Source organism: Vespa velutina, chromosome 7, assembly GCF_912470025.1.
Source record: "Vespa velutina chromosome 7, iVesVel2.1, whole genome shotgun sequence".
Classification (NCBI taxonomy): domain Eukaryota; kingdom Metazoa; phylum Arthropoda; class Insecta; order Hymenoptera; family Vespidae; genus Vespa; species Vespa velutina.
In genome coordinates, this window is record NC_062194.1 from 631,930 (window position 1) to 659,709 (window position 27,780).

At 38.9% G+C, this 27,780-nt stretch overlaps 1 protein-coding gene across 3 annotated transcripts in view; it reads left to right on the forward strand.

The window, feature by feature from the left end:
* LOC124950517 (dual specificity tyrosine-phosphorylation-regulated kinase mbk-2-like) overlaps positions 1 to 27,780 on the forward strand; it is a 124,738-nt gene that overhangs the window by 61,742 nt on the left and 35,216 nt on the right. Inside the window, exon 3 of one of the 3 annotated variants that reach the window (XM_047497307.1) lies at positions 13,957 to 14,007. The exons of the other annotated variants lie outside the window; for them this stretch is intronic. Within the exon in view, the coding sequence (XP_047353263.1) occupies positions 13,957 to 14,007 (51 nt within the window). The remainder of the gene's footprint in view (positions 1 to 13,956; positions 14,008 to 27,780) is intronic. 3 annotated transcript variants of the gene reach the window in all.

Here is a 27,780-nt window from a genome sequence, read left to right on the forward strand (position 1 = left end):
ACACGCATGCGAGTTGCACACATGTAGCTAAATCTACAGATGGACAGAGATAAATGGATAGATATAGATGAGCAAGAGAGGGAGAGAGAGAGAGAGAGAGAGAGAGAGATTGGGCGTCCGTTGGCGGACATTTCGCATGTACCGGGTGTTGCGCAGATCGATAGCTTGGAGCCCCTGTAATTCGACGGCCGTTTCCACCAGAGAAGCCTCTTTTTCCTATCCATGCAACAACATATATGTCGGCAGCACGTGCGAATTTGAGCCGTGTACCGCTTCGTATACGCATTAACATGTTTATACGTGTGCGTCTGTGTGTACATGTCTCCTCTCTGCGGTACCCCTTCGTTATCGGACGAATTGCCTGCGGCACGACTTTGGTCCAAAATGTCCACTCTCATATTTAGGGCGGTTCTCTATGACCAAAAGTGTCGCCGTGTACTCTTTCGTGCATGTGACGGTAGGGTGAAAGAAAGATATTGAAAGAAAAAGAAAAAAAAAAGAAAAAAGATAAAAAGAGGGGAAAGGGGCGATATCGTGACCAGGGCCAGTCTTTCAATTAGAGACTTAAGCTCTCTGGATTTAACATGGCTCGAAAGAATGGTCGAGCAACGTGTATACACGTGCTTACACGCGCGTGAGAGATTTAAGTCTTTGATTTTTCTCTCTCACTCGCACCCTCTTTTACATCTTCCAACCCTTCTTAGTGTTTCGACATCGAAGACTGACGAACGCTAACTCGAAGAGGCTTCTGACGTCTATCGTACGATAGACGATATTCTAGACCCCGAGTGCGAGTCTACTTATCGGTTTTGGATACTACGGATTTTCACGTGAAATTGGGTGAGAGGCTTTGCCTGTTTGACTATCGATAGGGAAAATTGAGATCGCTCGTGAAACGTGAGACACCACGAGTATACACGTGATCTTTCTTATCTATGTTCTTCCATTGATCTTCTTCTTTTTAAAGATAAATTTCTCTTTCTTTTCTGTTCTTTTTCTTTTTTTTTTTCTTTTCCTTTCTTTTAAGTTTAGATGAACATTTTCCAAGAGAGATACCGATTGACGCTTTCATTCTAGTTCAGTGGATCAAGAGACGAAAGACGACGTTTGCCTTCTTACCTTTCTCTTAAATATCATAATAACTTCGAGAGTAGACTTGTCTTGTAAATTACAGGATGTGCGTGATCGAAAGAAACAATTCGACTCGACAAGTTCCAACCACATATCGATGCAATTTTCGAAACGCAATTTCGTTAATCATCCCCTTTTGACGATCGAGACGACGATGGTGGAAAAATTCTCGATGAATAGGAAACTCGTTTTTGTATCAGGAATATATTTTTTCTTCGTGCTGCTTTCTTTCTTCCTTGAAAAAAAAAGAAAAAAAAAAAAAAAGAAAAAAAAAAAAGAGGAGAACTAGAAGACTAAAAAGACTCTGACCTTGGCCCGAAACTCTCGTTCCACGGATATATTTATCCAAGGAAGCGTATCTAATGTTTCGAGGGAAATGATTATTATTAGGTGGACTCTCTTCTTAGACTAGCGTTAATGTTGATTCTTGTTTAACGAGTTTTCATAGTATTTACTAAGTATTGACACCAATAGATATAGAATTAACGAGCTCTTATTGTAAAAAGGTGTACCCTTATAAATATTAATAATACAACGACGCAACTTTTTGTCTACGGGTAATTTTATGCAAAAGAGTATTTGCCGTTGTCCAAAATAATTTAATTAATAATAAAAGAAAAAAGATCGAAAGGAGGATGAGAAAGTGTTTCTTTTTTGTTAGATTATAGTCTACAAACACGAACAAAAAAATCGATAGGAGCTTAAAATAGAATGCAAATATTATATGTTAGACGGCAAGTTCGTGTCTATATGAAAACGTATCTTTGGCTGCAGTCGATCTCTTTATTTTGAACGAACGAAGCGGATTAACCAAACAGGATTTTCCGAAGCCCTCGCGTCGCTACTAGCGCATACCACGTGTTGCAGTCTCGTGCAGCAGGAGTACTTACGTTTCTCTTTTTCTTTTCTTCCGGTATTTTGTTTTTTTTTCTTTTTTTTTTTTTTTTTTTTTTTTTTTTTTTTATATATATATATATAAATATATCAATGGATATCTCTACTTTGCGACATAGACAGGATACGAGGGTGCGTAAATCGTGAAACTTTTGTGTATCATAATTCGTAATGAAATCATGATAACGAGAAAATTCGATTCGCACGAACGATCCATCGGGTCGACGTTGAAAAGAAGTTTCGTAATCGAATTTAATCATATATCGTTGGTATAGTTGGCCAACGGTGGGGACAAAAAGACACGTGCGTAAAACGTTCTACGAAATCCTGTGTGCACGTGCGAGCTGAATTACATACGTCCCACGTAGAAAGTAGTCACAGTCTATGATATATTTCTAAGAGAAGATTTAATGTATTAAGGTTTAAAGAAGAGGAAAAAGAAAAAGAAAAGAGAAGAAAAAATCCGACGAAAGGGAACCGACATTTATTGCTTTTCATAAATATTTATATCCGCTTACCGGAGTTAGCTCGTTCGATCGTTCACTCTCTTTCTTGACTTTGGCGGTTTTCTTTTCTTTTCTCTATTTCTTATTTTTTGTCTCCCTTGTCGTACCAAAACGCAGATTCAGCTCGCTGCACTCGCGGAATCGAGGCCATGACACGCTCCGTTATTTTTCTAGTACCGTTCCTTACGTATATATATATATATATATATATATATATATATATATATATATATATATATACACATAGTTATGCAGCACGAACGGGATATCGCAAAGCGAATGAGATTTTTAAGGACTTCTTATATCGACGTAACGTGAATTTTAATATCGGAGGAACCTCCGATCGCTTGAAATAATCCTTCTCCTTCGGCCGGGGCGGTTTCGTCTCATATATGTCTACTTAGCTCTATCGCCGTAACGCCACTTACGAGGTACGAATTCGTTTTGCGAAATTATTTGCCAGAGCTACTATTCTAATCAAATATTTTTCAACGACAAACACCGTCGACTTACGATAAGCCTCGAAGCTTTGACTTACGATCGCAATTAGCATATAATGTATTCGAGAATTCTCAAATAGCACTATTACACGGTTGAACGGAAAATTACAAGCTACGAAACACAGCTAAGCGAGCGAATTCTCCTAAGTCGTGCGGGCGTTCTTGAACGATGCTCTTCCTGACTTATTCTCTTATTCTCTACTTAAAGATACTGCGCAGCAGTGGGTAAGTACGTATGTGTCCGCATAATCTTGCTTACAGGCAATTCTTTCGCGAGATACTTTCCATATAAACGATACTATCAAACCCGTATCTACGTCAGAAAAGTATCATGACATCCGGAAAGATTCCTTTTAAGAAGTCCACGTACTTTAGAAGGCTGAAATGGGAGGAGAGACCTCGAGCGGGATCATTTCGATCATATTATCGTTTCAAAATCCCATAAACGTAGATATTTATTTTACGTTAAAATTGAAAGAACCGAACGAAGGGGGACTACCTATACGATGCGTATGCCATTGAGATTGGTCGCCTCCAAGGCCAACACTTTCGAAAGGTTGGTCCAGTTTTTAACACCTTGGTAACAACAAAAGATCTCTTATATTCGAGAGTACAATAGCTTCTCCTTTCAATTATATATAGGAAAGAACAACAGCTATTCTATGGTAAATCCATTTTTATTTCTATTCGAAAGATATTACATAATAATGCTGTCAAATTAAATATGAGATATTCTGAGATACGAATATGGAAGCGCGTTCTCTCCTCGCTTTCATATTCATATCGCATTCCTCTTTCACAGAAGAAAACGCGTTCGAACTGGCCGCCAAAGAATAAAATGTCAGATGCCCGAGAAGAGCCGTTGGTCGGAAACAGACGAAAAGGAAACAATAGGATTCCAGCAGCGTTTCGATTAGAAATTATAATACGCTTACGCTTCCGCGGGAGATCGTGCGTATGTTTGCTGCCCCTTGTAGTTTATATGTGTATGAGGTCGGTCCGATGGCGAACATAATATTTGACCGAGGCAAGCACGCACGACGAGCCGTGTACGAGAAGCAACTTCGTTTCGTTTCTACATCCGGTCGATCAGTGCCTGTCCGACCATCCTTACCGAAGGACGCGCAAAGCGAATTTTTACGGTCGTAAAGAAAAATAAAATAAAAGAGAAATAACGTTCGTTTTCTCGCAAACCTTATTTTTAATACTTACTCGCGTCATATTCTACGTCTTCTTTTATTTTGTCTCTCTGCTTACGCCTCGGTTGCTATCGCAAGTGTGGAATAGTGTCTAAATCGTAAAGCCCTCCTACGTGTCTTATCGATCCAGCCTCGATCTTTCTTGTAAGCACCATTTTTCCTCGAGTCTTTTGGAAAATATCGTCTCGATTCTTTTTTCTTTGTTTTATTTTAGGAACACGAGCGTGAATCGATGAATCAAGTAGTGGATGCCCTTCCGACGTGATCAGATGCGTTAGAAGATGCGATCGTTAGTCAAGGGTTCGTGATGTTCATTGATCAAAAAAAAGAAAAAGATCCTTTCGAGGGCTCGAACAAATATTTTAGCTATGTAAGAAAAAATTTCTTACGTAGCGTATAATTTTCTTATTCTTCTTCCTTAAATCGTACTTTTTAGAAAGTTTTTCGTTTGAATATTCTTAATGTTATTCATTGTGACGTAATAAGGACGCAAAAGAAATACTTTTAACGATCCAAGTATCCACGTAAGTATTCTCTTATTTCTGAAAGGATCAACAACGGGATAAAGCGAGTATCGCAAAAGATTCGGCACGAACGAGCAGGACACTCGTAAAAGTTATTAGTACCGTTCTTATAAATTAGGATTTATCCGGTATTATTATCATGGCCTCGAGCCAATGCAGTTGCAGTTTGCGAGAATCGATTATAGCATTTTATTTTTTAACTTTTCTTACTCAGGTCGCTCGTAAAAATTTGAAAAAGATTTCCGGAGGGGTGTACCTTAACATTTAAATTCGCATGTCCATATAATAAATACAAAGACACCACATCTCTCCTACGTAAATAGATATCGCTTTTATAGAATTTGCTTTTGATTTCGTAGAAAAAGCAACGTTCATATATTAATTATTTGTATAGAATTTTGATGGAAGGCACGCTCTTCATATTTCTTTATGCAAAATTCATTCGTTTACTTTCCGGACGGACGGCTATTTTCGTAAATTAAAATTCATTGGTAATCTCGTTGAAAGAGAGAGAGAGAGAGAGAGTCGATGAAGTTATTTCAAAATAGTCTTTCGAAATTACAATATTATCTGTCAAGCTAGAAGTTTGCTAAAACTTTAATAATCTACAAATAATATTCGTGAATGATCATAAATAAAAATATAGAGGTAGAGAAGATAAGGAAAAAATGAAAAATTATGCGATCCTCAAAAAAGATCCATTAATCAAACTTCCATTCCTACTTTATCTCATATTTTGCCTTAAGGCAAGGGACATCGTCGCTTTCAGATTATCCATTGCGATATTGGATTATGGTGGAAGCAAGACGACTATACTGGCGCTGTACCGTAGTTTAATTTAATATACGTGCGGGAGGCTCTTCCGTGAAATCGGGACGACTCAGTGCTCACTCGGCCTTCCGATCGCGTAGAGATCGTTCGTCCGTCACCGCGGAAGAGCTTCTGTCTTAACAAACGCGACGGTGCTCTCTCTCTCTCTCTCTCTCTCTCTCTCTCTCTCTCTCTCTCTCTCCCCAAATCGCTTTTATTATGTGTTTCCTTGTTTTGAACATTTGCCGATAAAAATATTAAAACGCGCTTTTCGGAAATGAGGGAAGATCTTTCTACCTCGTGTCTGATAAACTTTTACGTTCAGTGCGAATATCTTTTCTCGATGATTTTCGAGAAATGAAAAGTGACTAGTAAGGTGCAAGTTTTATTTTTTCGAGGCTGCGATCGATAATTCCACGTGATTACGACGATCTATAACAACTGGATTTCAAAACGTTCCCTTGTTTCTCATCCAAGGAATGACAACGTGCTCCCTGATGCCGGTCTCTCTGCAAGATATTCTGGTAAATATCAAGAAAAATCGTTGAATCGAGAAAAACGATTTGAAATTAACTGAAAGCGAAAGCTGTACAATTTTCCATTCGAATGGGAACGGAACGTATCCCATGCGAGATCAGAAATCATATGATTCACGTTACTTTTACTATTGACTCATGTTCTTCATGATCTCACCAGCTTCTGCTACATTGTTGACTGGCGAACGCGAGGATAATATAAAACGATCATCGTTCCTCATCTTATCATGTACGATCGAACAAACGATTCCTTCACGTCGATAAATAAATCGTTCTATTGATTTTGTTGCAACTAGATGAATAGCCGTTTAACAAGTGAAACGCACGCTTCTCGTAACTTTCCGTTCAAATCGTTAGCTTTCCCATGGTTACGCGGGGATATATAGATGTTTTAACAATCAATATTTTACCAGCTAAATTTGCAACTCAGAGTATAAATATCAAAGACCCCTGATGGTCCCGTGTGCTCTTTGCTTGCCAACGTTACGAGTCAAATTTACGATTATGGACCGTGCACGTAAACGCTCGAAAGAGACTTCGTTATCTTTTCGGGCTAATTAAATGGACAAGAAAAAAAAAAAATTGTAAATAAACGGAGACGGGAGGGGACGGAAAAAATTTACGATCGATTATTATCGCTCGTGTAAAGATTCCGAGAGCTTTAGAACTTAAGGAAGATAAGTAAAGAAGCATTCGATAAGAAGGAACTCGTGCGGTTATATTACACTGGTACGTGCCATTGTTCCATATGCGGAGTTACTTGCTAATTAATATCACCGTTTAAGGAGACCCTGGAAATGGGAGAAAAATTCTAGAAATCCTGCTTGAACTTTGGAATCTGCGTCTTATTGCTAACCGTTACGACCACCTAGTACCGGTTTTAAGTCCACCAAAGAGAGAAAAAAAAAAGATATAAGAACGGAGAAGAACAAAGCAAAGGAGTTTATTTTCACGACAAAGAGGAAAAAAAAAGTACGAATCAGGAGACGAGAAAGAGAGTCTTTTTTACGAGTGAATAACAAAGATACAAAGTGAACATTTTTCGTACGTACGCGAAACGATCAAAATGGAATGCATGTAAGGAGGAAGAAACGATTGGGAGAGAATTTTTATATTTTTAGATTAGATCCGTGTACCAACGGACACGCGAGAAAACCCGCTCGATCTCTTTCGCGCGCTTACTCATTGGAAAAATCCTCCGTACGAATGAATCTATTCGAGCGGTAATTTCATTAAAAATTTTCCTCAAAGGTCATTATTCATCACACTTGATAATTTCCATATTACTATATGTATTTAAATATCGACGATTTTTATTTCTAAACTTTCTACGTATACTTACATGCTTAATTGTTTAATAAAACTAGCTTGACATACAAGAAAGAGAAAGACGTATCGATGGAATTATAATGAAATTGTATCATTATAGATTGGGTTTGACCTTTTCGATAAAGCGAAACGATATTATTGGATCTTTGCCCGTGAATTCTCTTTCGATTCGCATTCCATCAGCGATACTTATTTCACTTTCGAGAAGAAACATTTCTCTCTCTCTCTCTCTTTTACTTCAACCTTGATATCATCGGCCACGGTTACAATCGAAAAGATCTTATCGATTCGAGCGAATACACGATGTAAAGGCAATGTACGCCAATGTAAAGAGTTTTAAGTGTACAATGCGATTTGAAGTGGAGAGAGAGAGAGAGAGAGAGAGAGAGAGACAGAGAGAGAGAGAGAGAGAGAGAGAGAGAAAAGAGAAAGAAAGAGAAAGAAAGAAAGGGAGCGAAAGCCACATGGCCGTGGAATACACGTGTTTCGAAACGGCAATATGGTTTCGCGGTTAAAACTATTAGATCGTGTCAGACCACTCGATGCAAACGAGACCTTCCAAGAGATACCAGACGAGGTCCCACCGTGGTTAATTCTATTATACTTGCCTGTTCTATAGGAGTTCCCTTTTTCGAATCTACATAACATTACAAAAAAAAAAAAAAAAAAAAAAAAAAAAAAAAAAAAAAAAAATTGTTAGAAAAAGGGACAAAAAGATATTGAAAATGCATTTAGAATTTCTCGTTAATCCATGAAATTGGAAATTTCAGTATCGCTTCGTATCATATTTCAATTTCTTAATCCGATTTTCTAATTAAAGTGAAAATGGATAGAGAGAGAGAGAGAGAGAGAGAGGAAGAAGAGTAGAGGAAAAGAAACGGAAAAGGACGTGAGCGATATACACATGATTTCGCGAGGACGGTGCTGCGCATGCACTTTATTGCAGTTTTATCGACCGGTCGCTGTCACGTTCCGAGGACCGTTATCTCAACGCCGTTGCCGCCACCACCCGGTAAAAACGAAGCTGCACTGCGCGAGCGTGGTAGAAAACAATTCGGAGGGGGGGAAAATGGGAAGGAAAAAAAAAACAAAAGAAGAACTGGAAATGGAATGGCATTTCTTTTTTTTCTTTTTGTTTTTCCGAAGCACGTGCACTACGTTCCATTACGAAGTATCGATAAAGTCTTAATGTTGCTCGGAGCTCTCACATTGTAGATACCGCAATTTGAGGAAATCTTGTTTTCCGCCTTCGACTACATTTTTTCTGAGCTTTTTCGTAATACAAATTTTCTTTTTTCCTCTTTCCTTGTTTTTTTTGTTTTTTTTTCCCCATTTCTCCTTACGTTCCTCGTCCATCGATTCTACGAGGATCCGCTTCGTATCATTCGTGCACTTTGCAGCGATTACCTGAAAACGATATCGTCTCACGTTTCATCCTCGAACCTTTCTCTCTTTCTTTCTATCCATTTCTCTCTCTTACGTTAGCTCTCTTAAGTACTTTCACTCTCTTTTTATCTTTCTATCTACAGGGATCACCGACGAGTGTTTTCTTTCCATAAAAATATACGGTAGCTAACCAATCTATCTCGACGTGTCTAATCCACATTTCATTTTTCTTTTTTACGTTAATCTCAAGTTCGATCTTCTTTTCTCTATTTTGCACTTTCAACGTGCATCCTTTATTCATTTTTATATCGGACGTGTCGATCGACGATCGTTCTATCATTTTCTTTTTAACGCGAGATTTCGTTCGTAAAAGTAAAAAAAAAAGAAAAAAAAATCTCCTTTCTTTCTCTTTCTTCCTCTTTATGTTCATCTGGTAGAATATCTTCGAAACGTCATTAGACGAATTTTTAAAGAAGGCCGTTCAGACGATTACGACCTCGTCTAAGATTTTATTGTTCCGTTAGTTATATTCCAGCTAGTTCGGCATTGCCTCGTAACAATGGCCTTTGCTCGTTTAAATTTGAAAGAACGAGTAGAAGAAAGAGGGGTAGGGAGAGAGAGGGATAGTCTTATCGTATATCCGCAAGCTAGAACGAATTCTCTCGCGTTTCTCGGCAGCCGTGTGCGATTTTCGGCTCTGTTCGCCGGTAACCCGAGGTATTTTCGTTTCTGGCACGTTGCTGAGGCCTACATTAATGTCGGGTTGGCTTGTGCACTTAACCATCTCGTTATGCAACTTACGAGCCTAGCTGGTCTCTTCTTTCCCTTACTCCCAAATTAAAGATACGTTAAATGGACAACGACGACGACGACGACGACGACGACAGGAATGTCTATCGATTTTAAAATACCAAATATCTTTCTCCGACTCTTCGTATTACTCATGTATTTCAGGATCTTTCTCTCAGATTTCTTCTCGGCAATTCGATAGAAGAAAAACAGAAAAAAAAAAAGACCGATGAACACACAGAGCTCTCTCTCTTTATTTCATACTTTATCCCTTATTTCGAATGGATCATCTTTTCTGTCTTTGACGATCAAATTCATTTTATTACGAATAATCGAAATGAAAATAATTTCTCCGTTGATCGGATTTTATACGCAGAGTTCTTGTAAACTCGTAAGGAGCCAGTAGCAGTTGATCGTGATCATCCGCAAATAAACGAGCCAAAGTGTGTACGGAAGCATCGCCGTCGTTGTCGTCATCGGTGCTCCTCGTATAACATTCAAACTAAACGATTGCATAATCGTGCGTGCCCCTTCTCGCGAGAATGCGTGAACGCTCGTCGCTACCGTTTTTCGCTTGGCTCCGTGCGAAACGCGAGAAGAAGAAGAAGAAGACGAAGAAGAAGAAGAAGAAGAAGAAGAAGAAAGAGCAGCAGCAGCCAGAAGGACGACAAAGTTTCGAGACTACATCGCGGCCACGTCAAATGAGTTACGAGAAAGAAAGAGGGAAAGAGGGAGAGAGACAGATAAAAGGAAGGTTCACGCGTCGGGAAACAAAGGAACGATTACGTAAGCCTTTTGTGCGTCGATCAGCTGTTCCATCGGAAAGAAAACACGTTCGTACGTGCACGTATATATAGGGTGTTCATAAATCATTCGGTCACATTTTTAATACTCGAATTAAGAAAATCTTAGAAACATGTGTTTTCCACAGTGTTTTTATATAACTGTTATGAAATAATTATTATTCAGCGCGGGTGATATCGTTATCGCATTGATAATGCTTAACAACTCGAAACAAACGATCGACAATTATCGTTTGTCCGTTCTTTCTTTTTTTTTTCTTTTTTTTTCTTTTTTTTTTTTCTTTTTTTTTTTTTTTTTGTTAATCTCTTTTATAATATTACGACGAAACATTCGGCGTGCGCAATTTTTGAAATCACGGGGGAAGATCAATAAAATCGATAATCCATGAAACGTCGATATTCGTCACGGTCATCACGGTTGACCGTGGTTAATCAACGCGTAAATAATGTACTTGGTTCGGGCCGGCAAGGAAAAAGAGGAGATCGAGTCTAATCGTGTGTCGACCGTGAAAGGAGACGCTTGGGTGACAAGTTATTCCTCAATTTCTCCCTTTTTCTTTTTTTCTTACTCGTAATTTTTTTCTCTTCCCATTCTCTCTTCTCTCGCCTTTTATCCCTTTCTCTCTTCTAAATCTCTTTCACGGCTTCTCACACTTTTTATTGGCCTGATAATTAGCGGATAGTCATGAATCGTGCTGCGTAACGTATCGATACATAAATCATAGCTCAGAAAGAAAGAGAAGATAAGAGAAATGAATCGATTCTCCTGGTGCAAGTGTGTAGTCTCGGAAATGTTCAGGCGATCGTAAATTATGTCCTTTTTTCATCTTTTTCTTTTTAAGAGAGAGAGAAAGAGGAAAGAAGAAAAGTAGTCGAATCGGATTTAATACGAATTTATTCGTTGATGTTAAATTAGCTGGTTATAATGAATCCGTCTTATGGATAGAAAGAAACCTTTTGATTCGACGCGAAAGTGCCGGAGAGCGACGCAACGTTCGTTCTCATTACGAGGAATTGTTCGCGTGGGTTTGTTTTGCAAACATCATCTTCCTAGAAAGAGGCCAGATGAAGTTCTTAGTGAAATATTATGAATTTCTGACCGTCAACTTTGCTACGGTGAGAGACTTTTAAAAATACGTAATAATTGATACCTCGAACAATGGACATCTTGTTAGGAGTAATCTTTATTATTGTGTGAGAGCGTTTTCTCAGAAAACTGATCGAAAGTGCAATGAATTCGAACAGAGTGTTTTCGTAAGAGAAGATACATTGGTATGGGAGTAAATCGAGTAAGATGCTAAAATGAGAGAGAAAGTGAACGAGTCGCGGTGACACGTTTTCTTCGCAATCTTTCTGTATATATATATATATACACACACACAGAATGTATGCTTAACTCCGTAGAACCTTTTGAAAAATGTACATTATTAATTAAGCGAATTAAAGTAGTTCCGTCAGACAGATGGACAGTTTAGGTTTTATCGGGATCGAGTGCGTAAGAGAAACGCTTATCGCTCGCTATGATAACGATGCATCCGCAAAATCCTACGACCTTTCAGATACGAACTATGAAAGAATCGCATTATGCGCATTCCGTCGTTCGAACGGCCAAGATTCGCCCGCATCTGCCGGTGACACTATCGCGCGTGCATTTATCACGGCGCATTTTTGTCTATCGCGCGAATTCATTCGCCTCGTATAATGATTCGTTTTTTCGCTGAACGAATGAACGAGCGAATCAGCGATTGCGCGTTAAAAACGATGCCGATTTTTGAAAACATTATCGGAATCGTGAAATTCTTCGCGATTGCTAAACACCACTGATTGCTTCGGACGAGTTAAAGATTTAATACGCGCAACGAAACTTTCCAAGTTAACGCCTCGTTCAAGTAGTTCACTTTTCTTTCAAGAAATTTTTTTATACCGAAAGGTTATGCGAAATCAACTTTTTATATCGAAAGATCATGCGAGCTGGTAAGGACGAGTTAGGATTTAATTATGAAGGTAGACCGAAAAGATTCGCAAGGGTCGTTTTTACGAGCTACGAGAAAGATAAAAAAAGCTATTACGTCGATACTTTCGATGTTGCGTGAAAGAGAAATACTGAGATTGACTTAAAAATTAATAAAAAAGTGAGTACGTATAAAAACACTTACAATCACTTCGTTAGGAACGGCCGGAATGACTAGGCGATCGCTAAATAATGACGTTCTATGTCTAATCATGCAACAAAAATGATGACTTCATTAACGCACATTATTATTAGCTTTGCAAATATAATTCGCGCGTCGAATCGGGAACGTTTCCGCGTATATACTACTTAACTCTCTATGTTCTTCTTATCATTACAAATTTTGGTTTTTTTATCCCGTTCTTCAAAGAACTTCCATCTAATAAACAAAATGCGAGTCGACAAAACGCGGAGCGAATGCGTCGTCGTATTTTCCATATTTTCTAAAGGCTTCTCGATCACGTTTCAACGTTTACCTGTGACTGACAGCGATCACCGTAAATCAGTCCGAACGTATATATGGTGATTTCGAATCGCGCGTTCATGGTCATTGTTAATGGGACGATTTGACATCCTTCTTTTTACGCGCGAGACAACTCCGATCAAATATCGAATACGAATTAAAAAGCATAACGTTATGGGGTTTATATCTAAACTTCGTTTATATCATTGAAACGATTTCAAAGAGGACTTTTTTTTTTCTTCTTTTATTTGGGACAACGATAAAGAAGAAACGAACCGTATGTGGATGCTCTCCCTCTCATTTCCATAAAAGAGATCCTCTGACGAAACGATTTAAAATATGATGTAATCACCGGCTCCTCTCGAAAGTTAATGCGAGAAGATTACAGCAAACGTGGATCCAGTTTCACGCTCGTTCTTCGTTTTCACTGGACGATTCCACTTTCGAACTCGGCGACTCGCTCATGTTTCGTAGCAAATCTTTCATCGCGATTTTGCCCCGCTAATTGGACTAGTCGTTAGATGAAGAAGAGAGAAAGAGATGCATGTTCTTATTATATTGTCTTGATAAAGGAAAGCTTTCGCTATTCTTATTATTATTTTTTCGATGAATAGTATAATCATTTCAAAGAGAAAATTCTGACCCTCGTTTTAGAAAGTTTTTATTGTTTTTTATCTCATCGTCTCTTTTATTTCCACTGTCCCCCCCCCCTCTCTCTCTCTCTCTCTCTCTCTCTCTCTCTCGCATTCCGTGTCAATTTATTACTTTCGCGAGCTGCAACTTTTGCTGCACGACTTAATTCCGTCCGTAACAAAGTCACAAAGGACGACGGGAAACCACAAAGAGCCAATGAACTTTATTAGAACGTTGCAAAGTGCAGTGGCACTGCCGGTCAATTTATCAGTCGTCGTCGTCGTCGTCGTCGTCGTCGTACTGTACCAACTTGACCGATCTTGAAGGAAGGATGAGAGAAATTTAAATAAGAAAATCATTTTGAAGAACAAGCCCTTAATTCTATCTTTCGCATAATACTTTGTATTAATTGAATCGTTCGTTTTGTTTTGCTTTTTTCCAGGTGAGTAGGAGATCGAAAGAACGCACGTCTCTCTACGAAGAGAAAGGGAGGGTGAGTTAATTTCCCGTTGAAAGCTTAGTGCCATTAGAGTCTCCCAACTATCCTCGTCGTTTAGTATAGTCCTTTAGAACGTTACCACGCATCACGGAGTCGCTCTTATAGAAAATAAGTCTTTACGAGCGCCGCAATATACTATGCTCTGCTCTGCTCTCCTCGTTAAGAGGCATTTTATAGGCACCGTATCGAAAACCATAACGACGGCTCCGAATCGAAGACGAATCAATTATAGAAACAAGTGGGTCAGAAAAGTCCACGGACAATTTCACGAATGAATCAGGTTCTCTCACCGGATAGCGTAACCGTGAACGTTTTCGAACGGTAGTAAATCGTAGTTGAACTCTCGATTCTTTTCATTCTCTCGTTCGGTCAATCGACTTGATTTCACCGGCGATTCATGTGTTTCATGTTTATAACGTTGAACGCTTTCTTCTTTCCATCCTGGCATAATCATTTTTCTCAATTTATTCCAAATTTATTAGAATGATGATTAAAACAATTTTTCGCTTGTCCCTTAGACGTCACGCATTATATATTTAATATTGAAACGTGATGTAACTACGTAACTCACTTTTGACTTATATATTTTATCGCGAACGAACATTTCCGTAAATCCTTAAGCAAAATATTTTTCTTAAATAGTCTAATAGAGCCTGGGAAATATTTTGTTGAAACATTGGCAGATAGGTAGATAACGAATTTTTAATGATCTTCCGTTGTCTCCCGTAACCATCATCAATGGTTAACTCCTTAAAAGACAAACGTTTCACTGTATGACACGGTTCCTTACTTTCTTCCCGACGATTATCATTTTACGTTGTTTTTTTTTTTTTTTTTTCTTTTTTTTTTTTTCTTTTACAGCTGCACACACGCATACGCATGAATCATTAAAATCGATCGATAAAGCAAATAACGAGTATCCCGGCTCTTCGAATGAATATTAATTATCTTCGAAGAGCGTTATTCGATCGGATGAGAAAGGGAGAGAGAGAGAGAGAGAGAGAGAGAGAGAGAGAAACAGAAAGAAAGAAAGAAAAAAAATTCTTCGGAATCCTTACGTGCCTGAAATAGAAAACGAACGGTTCGTTAAAGGCAGGTCGTTGTACGAAGGAATCGTGCCGGCATTAGTCTTACGAATGCAAATTAATTAACGTTCTCGAGCAGACAGTCCGAGACAGTAAGATGCTGCTAAGCAGGAAGTATATCCCGTCTATCTCTATAATTTAGGAGACACGGCTAATGAGATATTAACACCGAGAAACCACAGCTGAGATTTAACATTTAAAATGATTTTATTTAATCAAATTAACCGGTTCGCATAACATTTTTTTCTACTAATCAATTTTCATTCTTCCCAAATGACAATTGTTTTATAATTTATCCAAACGTCATCTTATAATTTTTGCTCTTTCTCTCTTTTTTATTTTATACGTAAGGATCAAAAAGAATATATACGCTTATCGGGCAATTCAACTTGATATTCGCGTTAATTAGACATATAGTCCCTTGAATTCCATGGCCTTGAGGATAATGGAATTTGCAAGTTCGAGCCGCGTCACGTTGCCGAGGAAATCCCTCGTGAGCGAGTTCATATACTTGCATCTGCCCTCTCCCCTCTCTCTCTCCCTACGTATATCACGATATCGTTTCTATTAAATTTAGTTGTATTAAAGATTAATTTTGTATTCAAGTGCATAACGTTAAGGCTCATTAAGCTTAATATGCTTTGAGAGAGATATATTTTGTAAGTAAGTATACAAATAATTTAGTCGTTAGTCGCTTGGTTCGCTACGCTTCTTCATAATTTGCAAATAGAAATGTATAGAGGCATAAATGTCTCTTTAAAATATAAACATCAATTTTTATACGTAAGTTTCTACTTGAACGCATCCAATAAGGAGAAGTAATTGAAAGGATCCAGGTAAATTCGATGAGTCAGAGTATAGGAGCACGAGTAAAGGAGATAGACGTAAAGAACGCAAATCGCGTTACGTTATAAACGGATGATACAGGGGGGGGAAGCTACAGTGGAGCGTAGGTAGCGGAGATGCACGAATCTAATGCGAGTGGGCGGGCACGCTTTTGTGCGTGGAAACTGCAGAGGTCGCGTTCGCAAATGAAAATGCATGTGGGTAGCCGTCGGTGAACGTGCTGAAAACAATGCTTTTGCGCGATGTCCCATCGTTGATGACGATAATGACGACGATAATGACGCCGACGATTCCCCATTAATTCGTTCCAAGTATCTGTCTCGTTCTTCAAGAGAATCATATTTTCTTCTTGATTAAAGGGATTATCATATAAATACGTTTTCGTCGATGATAATAAAATCCTTTTAAAGCGATTGATAAAAGTTTGACAAATCATTACGAATGTGTCGCACCGTTAGTAAAATATTCGAGGGAAAATTTTTATTCGAGAAGAACGAAATGTCAGAGGTAACAACGAGAAGAACGTTTTTCTCGCTCCGGAAAATTGGGGTCAAATCACGACGCTCGACCATGCGAAAGCTCTCGTTTACTTTGGATTTATTCCTTTTAAACGATGATATATTTACATTGCGTACCTAAGGGGTTTCTAAGGTTGAAACTTTGTGTCATCGTTTTGCATGAAATTCACATAGGTATCCACTACGGAGATATCGTTTCTTTTTCTTGCGCGAAATATCTTCAAATGGATCTATCGGGAAAGTTAAACGATTGAAATTTTGCGATCGATGGGATGGTAGCCTTTGACGTTTATCGAGTTGAGAACCTACGCTTTTCTTTCGAGTGGGCGTTAAATGTGTTTACCTGCGAGACTCAGTGATGAGAGTACATACATTCGTGCATCGTTCGAACGCTCATTGTGTGAGTACTTCCCTCTCTCTCTCTCTCTCTCCCTCCCTCTCTCTCTCTCTTGCTTTTGCTCTTTTTCCTAGCGGTAAAATACAGGGCTTCCATACATTGCGTGAAAAGCAATCCCTCGTTTAAATTACATCGAAAAGGTCGTCCCATTATTACCGTTTTACTCCACTTGAATTTTTTCTCTTTAGAAAATCTTCAAAGTTTCTATCACGCCATTGTTTTTGCCAAACTATATTTTTCTTTCGTCTCGCTCCACTTTATTCTCGTATAACAATCATTTCGTTCTCTCGATTAAATTATTAATAGATATTGATACGTCGAGACAATTTGTAAATCGAGCAATGAAACGATGTAACAACGCAAGCTATCCATTATATAGATTACGAATGTAATTTTCAACTGGTACAATATCAATTGATTCGATTGCCTTTTCAATTACAAGAAATTATTTCCGATTAGTACCGATAAAATCGATTAGAGTGGAATATTCGAAAAATTTATCGATAATAATTCGACGAAACGGAATGTTTCCACAAAAGAAAAAAAAAAAAAAAAAAAAAAAAAAAGAATTACCATAATTTCCAATCTTTGTAGAATGTACGCTATTTAAAGACTTGCCAATACTACGCTCGTATTCATCAAAATGTTAAATTCATTCCTTGAAGGTTTAAACTTCTAATAAAGTAGTTTTTAACACGCGCCAAGATTGAGACCGTATGAACCATATAGACTTGACATATACGAAGACGTATAGATAGAAAAACACACTGTTATATTTGCGATGTGTTAGTCGATTCATTCATAAAACTGGACTTTCCGAAGCACCTACACTTCTCTTACCTGGTAACTATGACGACTCGTATTTTCATTCATGCTCTGTCATACACGCGTTACGCGCGCTACGAGAAATAGAGAGGGAAAGAGAGAGAGAGAGAGAGAGCGAGAGAGAGAGAGAGAGAGAGAGAGAGATGCGTTTAATCGTACGTGAGTCACTACTAGACGAAAGGTTCTATTGAACAAACGAAGAAGATCGCTGTCAACCGTCATTAAAGACGGATATAAATCGTATCTCGTTACGTAAAAAGTAACACGTTGCACGGACGGAGACACGTGACGTTGACCGACATGTACACCCGTACATTTTCTACGAACGATAAGAAATATGGCATGCAACGTGGTCCGAACAAATAGATTTCGAGAAATGCAAACGATCGCTATAATGCCTTCTGGAAAGACGATTAATATCAAAGTTGTTCGTTAAAAATAAAGACGATCATTAACGTGAATAATTAATGATAGAAATCCGAAAGTAGTGCCAAACGTTATAATTCTTGATAAATACGAATCATAGATTAACTATCCGTTAACTGTTTCCTACATATTGCTATCTATACGTGACAACAAACTATTCAATCCGTACATAATGTATGTAGATACGTCTACCTACTTTCTTAATATTATTTCGTTGAGATAATATAAACTTGGCACGTTCCGTTTTTAATGACGTATTTCGTTTCACTCATAATCATTTCGATTAATGTCATGAGTTCCGATCTTATCTATCGTATTGGTTTCATTAAAGCAGTCCTGGTAAATGCGGTGTTTACGCGCGGGATTAAATTTTTTCTTTTCTCTTTTTTTTTTTTTTCTTTTTTTTTTCTTTTTTTTTTTTTTCTTTTTTATTCCCATAAAAACCGTACATTAGAGATTACGAGCCAAGGAGAAAAGAAAAATTCATCGAGCGATGTCAGGGTCGATAGTCGCAATAAATTTTAATCTCTCTCGAATCATTTTAGAACGCGTCGTTCAAAGCCATCGTTCGAACGTTCGAGCACTCTGAACTGTCCAATAGGCAGATTAGAATCGAACGACTTGCATAATTGTTATTACGCGTGAAATAAACAGAAAGTAGGGGCGTAATATCTATCGGATTATGACGTTATGAGGGCGTAACGAAAATTTTAACGTATGGAATTTATATCGGAATGTCATTCTCTTTTATTTTGAACGATACTCTCAAAGATAATGATCAAAGGATAGGCGATAGAGGAAAGGAGATAATCATTCGCGAATGATTTACATTATCTTGAGAGATAAATCGAGATTCGAGAGGTTGTCTTTGAAACTCTATTCTCGGCCGGTGTATCAAGGTGAGTCATTTCCTTTTCATCGAGTCAATGCGCCACCTGATGCACAATTACACATATGACTAATAAAACTTAATCTCGTTCTCTCGCAACTTATATTTACGAGAGGAAAAAAAAAAGAAAAAAGAGAATAGAAAGAAAAGAAAAGAGAATAAGAGATAACGCTAATGGCATCTACAAGTTTACTGCTTTTTACCCCTCAAAAGCTACTACTTTCTTTCTTCTTTGCTCGATAATAACGAAATTTATCATTTCTCTTTACATTTATCAACAATGTTGACCAGATATAATTTATTTCTTTGAAACGTCCCGGTATGTCGAAGAGATCATCGATATCGATTTGTCTCATTGAACACGTCAAACCCATTTTCTAGATTTCAAAGATCCTAGTCGTCCAAAGGAAAAAACAAGTCGAACGTACTCGTATCGTTTTCTTTCGACGATACTTCCGGTGAAAATAAATTTGCGAGTATGGTTAAAAATCGACAGAAATATTTTTTTCTTCTGCTTTCTATCCCTCTTTTTTTTTCTTCCTTTCTTTCTCGTGAATATTCGACGATATTCTTTAATGGGAAAAAGTAGATTAGTCTTTTTTTCGCTCGCTCCATTTCGCAGATAGCTCGAGGGCTCATCCTTTATTTTTCCGGAAACTCGACAGGATATTCTCCAACTCGATCTGTTTCTCTCTCTCTCTCTCTCTCTCTCTCTCGGTCTCTCTTTTTCCCAGTGGTATCCCACTTTTTGAAAATTTCCACCTTACTTTTGGTTGCTCATTTACATTCAAAATGTATAAGTTCGTGCATGTGGATAAAGTTCGCGTGAGAAAATTCAAGAATACGCTTTAAAAAATGATCTTTGAAACGAGCACCTACAATATTTCTTTTGTTTTCTCTTTCGAGTTATCGCGATCAGACGATGTTTGCCCATTGAATCCGTTATTATCTTACTATTTACTTATTATCGCCGATGCAACATCAACTAAGGCGGGGAGAGGGGGAAGAAGAGAAAGAGAGATCTTTAATTCAATTCAATGATGGAAAAGGGACGATCTTCTGAGCGAAGCGACTTTATTAGAAAAAAAATGTGCTAATGCGTCGCAATTAGCTCACATTCGTAAAAGTTATGAGGCATGAGGTTGCTCGGAAACTGGAAACTCGTTTGAAACTACATCGAAAGGTCTCGATATGGCGAACTATTGTGTGTGTGTGTGTATGTGTGCTACAGAAATCCACCACGCGAGCATTGCGCCGAGCGATAATGACGAAATTTCAGTCATTATAGTTTTACGCGAATTCGTAGAAGCATAAAGTGTGCCAGGTATCTCCTATGGCATCTCACCTCTTTCTTTCTCTCTTATCTCCCTTCCTCTTTTACTCCTACTATCTCTTTTTCTCTCTCTTTTACTCACCCTTTTGCCGTCTCTCTGCGTCAGTCAGAAAGCATGCGAATAGCCACAAAGTACGAACATTGCTACCGTTCGAGAAACATTTTTCTCTAATCTTTTCATCTCTCCTAGGATCGATAGTGTCGTTCGAGGACACGTCTAAGTGGTTGTTTAGAGTAACGAAGCTTATCGATAAGTAACTTTGAAGACACTTGTCCAATCAGACGGTCTTCATTTTTCGCTTTTTCGTAAATCACTCTTCATTTTCTTCTTTCTCGTAAAAGACGCTTATCATATAATACATGTGTATCGATCACCACGAGAGAGAGAGAGAGAGAGAGAGAGAAAAGAAATCCGATTGGAAAGTTATTCGACTAATGCACGGTCCTGACCTCGCGCAATCTTCCATCTCGCAGAGCCGGATTGAGAAAAAAGGAAAAGGATATATAATCCGAGTCCGAAGGCGAAGCCGTCTATTATTTTGCGACGTTTTGCCAGGCAGATAAATCTCGTACGAGAAAACGTACCGGTTAATGCGATCGGCCAAGGGAATTTTTGCAAACGGGTCATACAACACGGAAGCGGGGCCTGTGCGTCGCAATAGAGAGAGGGAGAGAGAGAGAGACAGTCATGCGGATCGGTGATAGTGACTCACCGCCTCACCTACACTCTGACAGATATACGTATTCATAGCGATCGTGCGTGTTCACGCGAGAGAAGCCCTAGGAGTTCCTTTTTATATTTCTTTTTATTTTCTTTTTTTTCTTTTTTCTTTTTTTTTCTTTTTTTTTTTTTTTTTTTTTTTTTTTTTTCTTTAAGTCCGATATCGCGCATTTCCAAGATATGCGCTCTCCTCCACCAGAATATTCATTGAAATCATTTCTACTTCTACTTTTGCTTCTGCTTCTTCGTTTTCGAGATGTTCTAAGTAACCAAAGATTAATCTCCTCGAAGTAAAGTGGCGTTATAAATGGCTAAACGATACTTCGATTAAGATGATTTCTCTTCCCTATAGATAACGTTGAAATTGAGCGTTTATACGAGTAACGGTGATCTCTCGTGGCACGAAAATCAAAGAAGCTACCGAGAAGTGATAGAAAGTGCGATGAAGAAATATTGGAAAAGCGGAGATATCGGATAATAAAGGATAAAACGTCATGTTCCCTAACCGAAATAATTTCATCCACCCTTTATGAAATCTTTTGTCCTCTCTTTGGAATCTCTTCTTTTATACGGAAAATTGTGCGTGCGATTATTTCGATACACGATATTAAAATATCTCTACTTTCTTGTCATCTTTTCTTCTGTCTTTCTTTTCTTCTTTTTCTGTCTTTTCTTTTTCTTTTTTTTTTTTTTTTTTTCTTTTGACCAAGTGGAAAAAGATGATACCAAAACGCTTCTTCCACATAAACGGCCGCTGTCGCAAAACCTTGTTCTTGCGATATATATGCGAGCACACGTATACACAAAGCCCTTTGGTATTGCTTCATATCCGAGTATAATACAATGGGGATTCGTGACAGCCATTGTTCACTTATGGTCAAAGTCTCTCCCCTCTTTTTTCTTTCCCTTCTTATTTTTCTTTTTGTATTTATTTATTTATTTATTTATTTTTTTTTTTTGACTTCTTTCTTTTGCCATAAGCAAGCAAGAACTATTTCTCTTTTTCCTTCTCTATCCGGGATTAAAAGAGCCGACAACAGGGAGAAGAAAGGACAAAGGCTCGCCATGCTATCGGCACTCTTCTACGAATTCGCGAGATCGTGTTCGTCGTCTCCCAGCTAGGAAAATTACGATATACTCGGTCGGTAAGGGTGGGGGGAGTTGTCCAACGTATGGAGTGATATATAAAGACTCTTCTCGTGATCGGGAAGAGGAAACCCGTTAGCGGGAAAGCCTATTGGAAATTTCTTTTCCATCCCCCGTACTTAACGAGTTTCTCATCGCTATCGCGATAGTCGTTCGATCAATCCTCTTCGGTCGAGTTAACGAGCAACTTTTATCTCCCAAAAAAAAAGAAAAAAACCGATATAAACGATACTAATCTATCCTTCAAAGGAAATGTTATCCCATTTTCTATAGTCCTTTTAATCGAAACGCCTAACACATTTATACGATTTTACCGTTTCGGACGAACGAGAGAAGAGAGAATCTGTATTCGATCATAATAAATCGCACGCGTGTGCTTACAACGAAAAAAAGGAAAAGAAGGAGAACAGTGGCGATCGAAAAAGGTGTGTCGTTTCGAAAAAAAAAAAAGACACGATCATCGAAAGTTTCACGGTCAGTGGAATGCCGTTCTTTCGGATTCCAAGAAAGACGAAATGCGTGAATCTCCCGACGGATTTTTACAAGAGATTGCATTGAATCGCGAGAATAGAAAGCGTTTTATGAGTCAACTAGTTTACATTGTGGATATCGCGCGTCATCTTTCAGAGAACTCGCATGTTTAATAAACGGTGAATGTTCTCCCTTTGTATTTCGTTCTTTCGCTTCCTCGATTAATTACTAAATTATTAACGGGAATAAAGAAGATAGCAATTATGGAGAGTTCGAGTCGGTGCGTAACGACGCGCAACGCCGTATGGATACTTTTTCTCTAATATCTTCGTTATCTCCGGAAGCTCCGAGATTGTCAACAAAACGTTTCTCCTATGGAAAGCACATGTTCGAAAAGAGGAAAGTTAGTCACCTGTCGAGTAACAAGAATCTGCTAGGGAGCCAGTCGAACGTACTGCGGTTTTCTCCGTATAGTAAGCGGTCGTTGGGTAACGCCTATCTCGGATCACCTTCGATATAATACAAATGCGTGGCATAACTTGGAAACATTGATCTTTGAAGCGATAAAATGTATCGAGCAAAAGGGCGTAACGTGCGGTCATGGGTAGCCCAAGAAAATTTTTACGGCTGCCATTTTAATGCTTCCTGCATTCAGTAATAATTCGTCGTCTATTAATTATGAAAAGCTTTTATTTTATTTATTTATCTATAGCGTCGATGATATCGAATACGTTATCGCGGAGAATCATTGAGAAGAGATTGACGCGATTAGGTTACGTTTTTCTCTTTATCGCTTTTATAAAAGATTTTATTCCGCGAAGGATCTACCTCCGTACAAGTCATAACGAATTTCGAAGAAAAAAAGTACGCGCATCGACTTTTAGTTTTCGTTGAATGGCATGACATTGCCATTAATTAATATGGCTCCACGATAAGCGTAGTCGCTGAGCAAACAGCTACATATATTATCTCTCTCTGTCTCTCTCTCTCTCTCTCTCTCTCCGAACCAAGTCGAGCACTCCGGAACTCTTCTTACTCGAAGAAATACCTAGGGGTTCGCTTTCGGTGGTTTCAAGAAGGAAAGATAAAAGGGATGAAAGAAAAAGGGTAACTTTTCGAGTATACGAAACGTGCTCTCGACTAATTTGCAAATTTACCACTCGTTGGTTCTTTCGGAAAAGTAAACGTGGTAACAAGTTCGATGACGTAACTTAAAAGCGATATAGTTACGATCGTTTCTAATCCACCAAACCGCAATACGGTACCAATGGACAGCGTTATTACACGGGTCTAGGAATTTTTTTCCCATCGAATATCAACCCCCTCAACAAAAATTTACATTCGATCGATCCGAAAGGACGACAGCGTTCTCTCTCTCTCTCTCTCTTTCTTTGCTATGCTTTTTAAAATTCCCGCTTTATATGTCGCGGTAAAAGGCGGGAATTTTAAAAAGAAAATCTCAAAAGGGAACATCAGAGAGGATCAACGAGCACTCGTAATCGAAGCGTGTATTGCCCTCGCAGGACGTCGTCGACGAGCCATGAACCCTTAACGAGCATTCCCCTTCCCTCCTCGACGACAAAAAACAACAGAGAACGAGGTTGCTGGTATCCCCTTCGAAACGTTCCTTCGAAAAGTGCGGGCTTTTCGTCGAAATTCTCCCTGGCGAACAACGCGACAAAGAGATCTCTTTGCGTTCTTGCGTGTCTCCTCCTCTCTCTCTCTCTCTCTCTCTCTCTCGTTCGTGTAAAACGAAACACGTACCTATACACGCACACAGACAAAAACGTCTATAGATTCGCGTTTATGGAAATGTGTAAGAAGACCAACCGGTGCAGCCGTACCTGCCACTCTTTCTTCGTCTTATTTTCTCTCTCTCTCTCTCTCTCTCTCTCTCCCCCTTTCATCTCGTTGTATATCTCTCCCTTTCGTTCACACACGCGACCTCACGCGCGTCTTCTTCTTTCTTTCCTCTCTGATCGTCTCTTCTCCTCGTCTCACGCACACGCGTGCGAGCACACTTGGCCGAATGGTAGGGAGGAGAGTGAGCCTGAGTTAGAGTAGTGGGGAATAGCGTCGGAGTAGGGAGGGACGTGCCTACGATTCCACTCGGCCTTTCGTGTTGTGAGTGAGTGAGTGAAAAGCAGTCAGTCAGTCAGTCAGTCAGTCAAGCAGCCAGGCGGACTCGTGCACGGTGTGTCGCGGCTCTCTTTTGAGAGAGAAAGAGAGAGAGAGAGAGAGAGAGAGAACATAGCCGGGATATAGGAAAGATAAAGGAAAGGAAAAAGGAAGAAGAGAAAAGTGGATCTATCATGAATCCTGATCCAACATCTTCTTTATCCTTGATCTCGTAAAAAAGAAAATTTCGAATTTTCATAGTCAATTATTTTTTGTTCTAACTAACTATCAACCTTTCACTGCCAATCGATACTGCCAAGATAGAGCGTATCCGATCTCTAGTGTATTTGAAAAGGGATCGAGTTCGTACATATCTATCTCTCTTTCTCTCCCATCGTTCGCACGATCGATCGAGATTCGTTGAGATTAAGATTGCAAAGAGATATTAGATCGATATAAAAAGAAAAAAAAATAGAAGAAAAAAGGAGAGAGTGAGAGAGAGAGAGAGAGAGAGGAGAGAGAGAGAGAGAGAAAGAAAGATAAAAAAGATAAAAGGAAAGCAATATCAAAGTTTCGGGCTCGTGTGACACACCGATGGACGTATCACATCAACGTAGTGACGTGCCGTTGCCCGTGAGCGTTGAATTACGCGTGACCAGTGAAAAGGGATCCGAAAAATGCCCAGCCAGACGACGACGATTCTTCTCAAGTGCTCGATGGTCGACGTGCCAGCCCTTAATCACGTAAAATTAAAGTCCCTTTATGGAGGAGTGAGTATCAAAAGTAACACTTTCTATTATCTATTAATTATTTTCATTATCTTTTTCTCTCGACGTCAATTCCTATTCATTCAAATCAAAATGACGAGGCATATATTACGTGTTCTATCATCGTCTAAAATTTTGATTTATTATCCTATCGATCAACACAATGTTCCTCCAAGTCGTCTTCGTCGTCATTAAGATCTCGTCCTCGTTTAACGTCGAGATAATTTTATCCTTTCTCTTTCAATGTCGTAGCAAAGAGAGGAGAGCAAAAGAAAGAAAGAAAGAAAGAAAGAAAGAAAAAAAAGGATCGTATCCTACGGATTTCCCGTTTATTTTCACAAACGGAGTTCCACTTTCGCGAGAATTATATGTATTGTTTTACATGTATACATATGTGCGGGCGAGCGTGCGCGCATTTCTCTCTCTCTCTCTCTCTCTCTCTCTGTGTGTGTATGTGTGTGCGTGCGTGCGTGCGTCATTATTGAAGAAACATCAATCGATCTCTCTCATCCTTGAGAGATATTATTCGTTAAAATTTTATCCTCTCTCTTTCTCTCAATGTCGGGACACGACTTGAGGAAAGACTTGTTTGTTTATATATACGAAAGAAAGGGAGTTGTTGGGTGTGTATCAGGAAATAAGCGTGTTCCAACGGAGAAGGAGAAAGAGAGAAAAGAAAGAGAAAGAAAGAAAGAAAGAAAGAAAGAAAGAAAGAGAGCCGGGCCACAAACATAACGGTACGGACCATGTAGAAACTCTCTCGTCGAGTTTGTCGCGTCCAATCCAGCTATACCAACGGTTTTATAAATGGAGACGCGATATCGCTATGTAGGTACCTTGTATGTACACCCTTCCCACTTCTCCTTTTTATCTTTCTTTCTCTTTATTCTTACGACCTTTGTTTTCCTTCACCATCTTTCGATCCAAACTTACTTCATTCTCCAAGAGAGGGAGGGAGGGAGGGAGAGAAAGAGAGAGAGAATATTTTCTTCCGCATTTGGTATTCGATGTTTCATCCTCTGGTAGTCGAGACAGGGATAGATTCCTCCTTTTTTCCTTTCATTCTCTTCGCTTCTTGTTTAATGCAAGACTTTGAAATTGCGTAAGTCGGTGACTACGCTTTCTCACGGAGTGTCCTACAAGTTTTTCTTTTACTTTGATATACCAGTTATGTTAGCGGACGACTACTCGTAGAGAGTCACGAACGCATTGGATATTGCACGTTGTTATAGGAGACACGACGACGACGAAGTAACAGGATATAAGCGAGAACACGTTAGTTTTGTAGAGTGTAATTTTTGTGATAAATCGTTGACTCATCCTAATCATGATCAAACATCGTCGAGAAAGAACGAGCAAATGGAGCCGAGAGAAGAAAGAAACGTAATATGGTTATAAAAAGAAAGGGATGTTGGAGAAGTTGGACTTTTCTGTGTATATACCTACGCGTCTCTCTTTACTTTTCTATGACAAATGCTAAGCAGCTACGCGACGCGGTAACTCGTTTATGCGCAAAGCCGCACACGTGCGCACGCGTGTCGGAAACAACAGGGAAAAGTCTAAGTATGTATGTATATTGAGTGTGGACCGACCGACCGATCGCATACGGTACTTGCTTGGTATCGACTAAGGTGAACAATAGACTTCTCGTCGTGCTGTAAAACCGCATGGGAGTCTATTCGAGAAAAGTGACGAGCTCATTGTTCCGTCCGTACTCGGATATATGGTATATGTATATATATATGTATATATATATATGTATATATATATGCGCGTGGATCGATGGAAGTAGGAAAACAACGTGTTAAGAAAGAAAAGATAGTCTCTCTATGATTTTCAAATGTATGTTCGTATGAGTCAGAGAGAGAGAGAGAAAGAGTAAACATAATGATATTAACAGTAAGCTAATGATGATAGGTTGCTCTCCTGGTATCTCTTTACGAGCGTGAACGTGAAAGAAAAAAAGGATGGGGAATAACGCAACGACGCGATCGTTAAGGAGAGTCGTTTGGAGACGTGGAAAATCGCGTCGAACAGCTGATCGCAAACCATCGTGGGACTTTGGCGTGGGCCTACGGTATGCTCATGGCATTTAAATCTCGAGATAGCGTTTACTTGGCTATCCGTTTACAGCAATATCAAATCTTTTTTTCTCGATCCATGCGATTAGATCGTCTTATCTTTAGAGTGATCGTTTAAAATCGTTCTTTACGTATATATATACA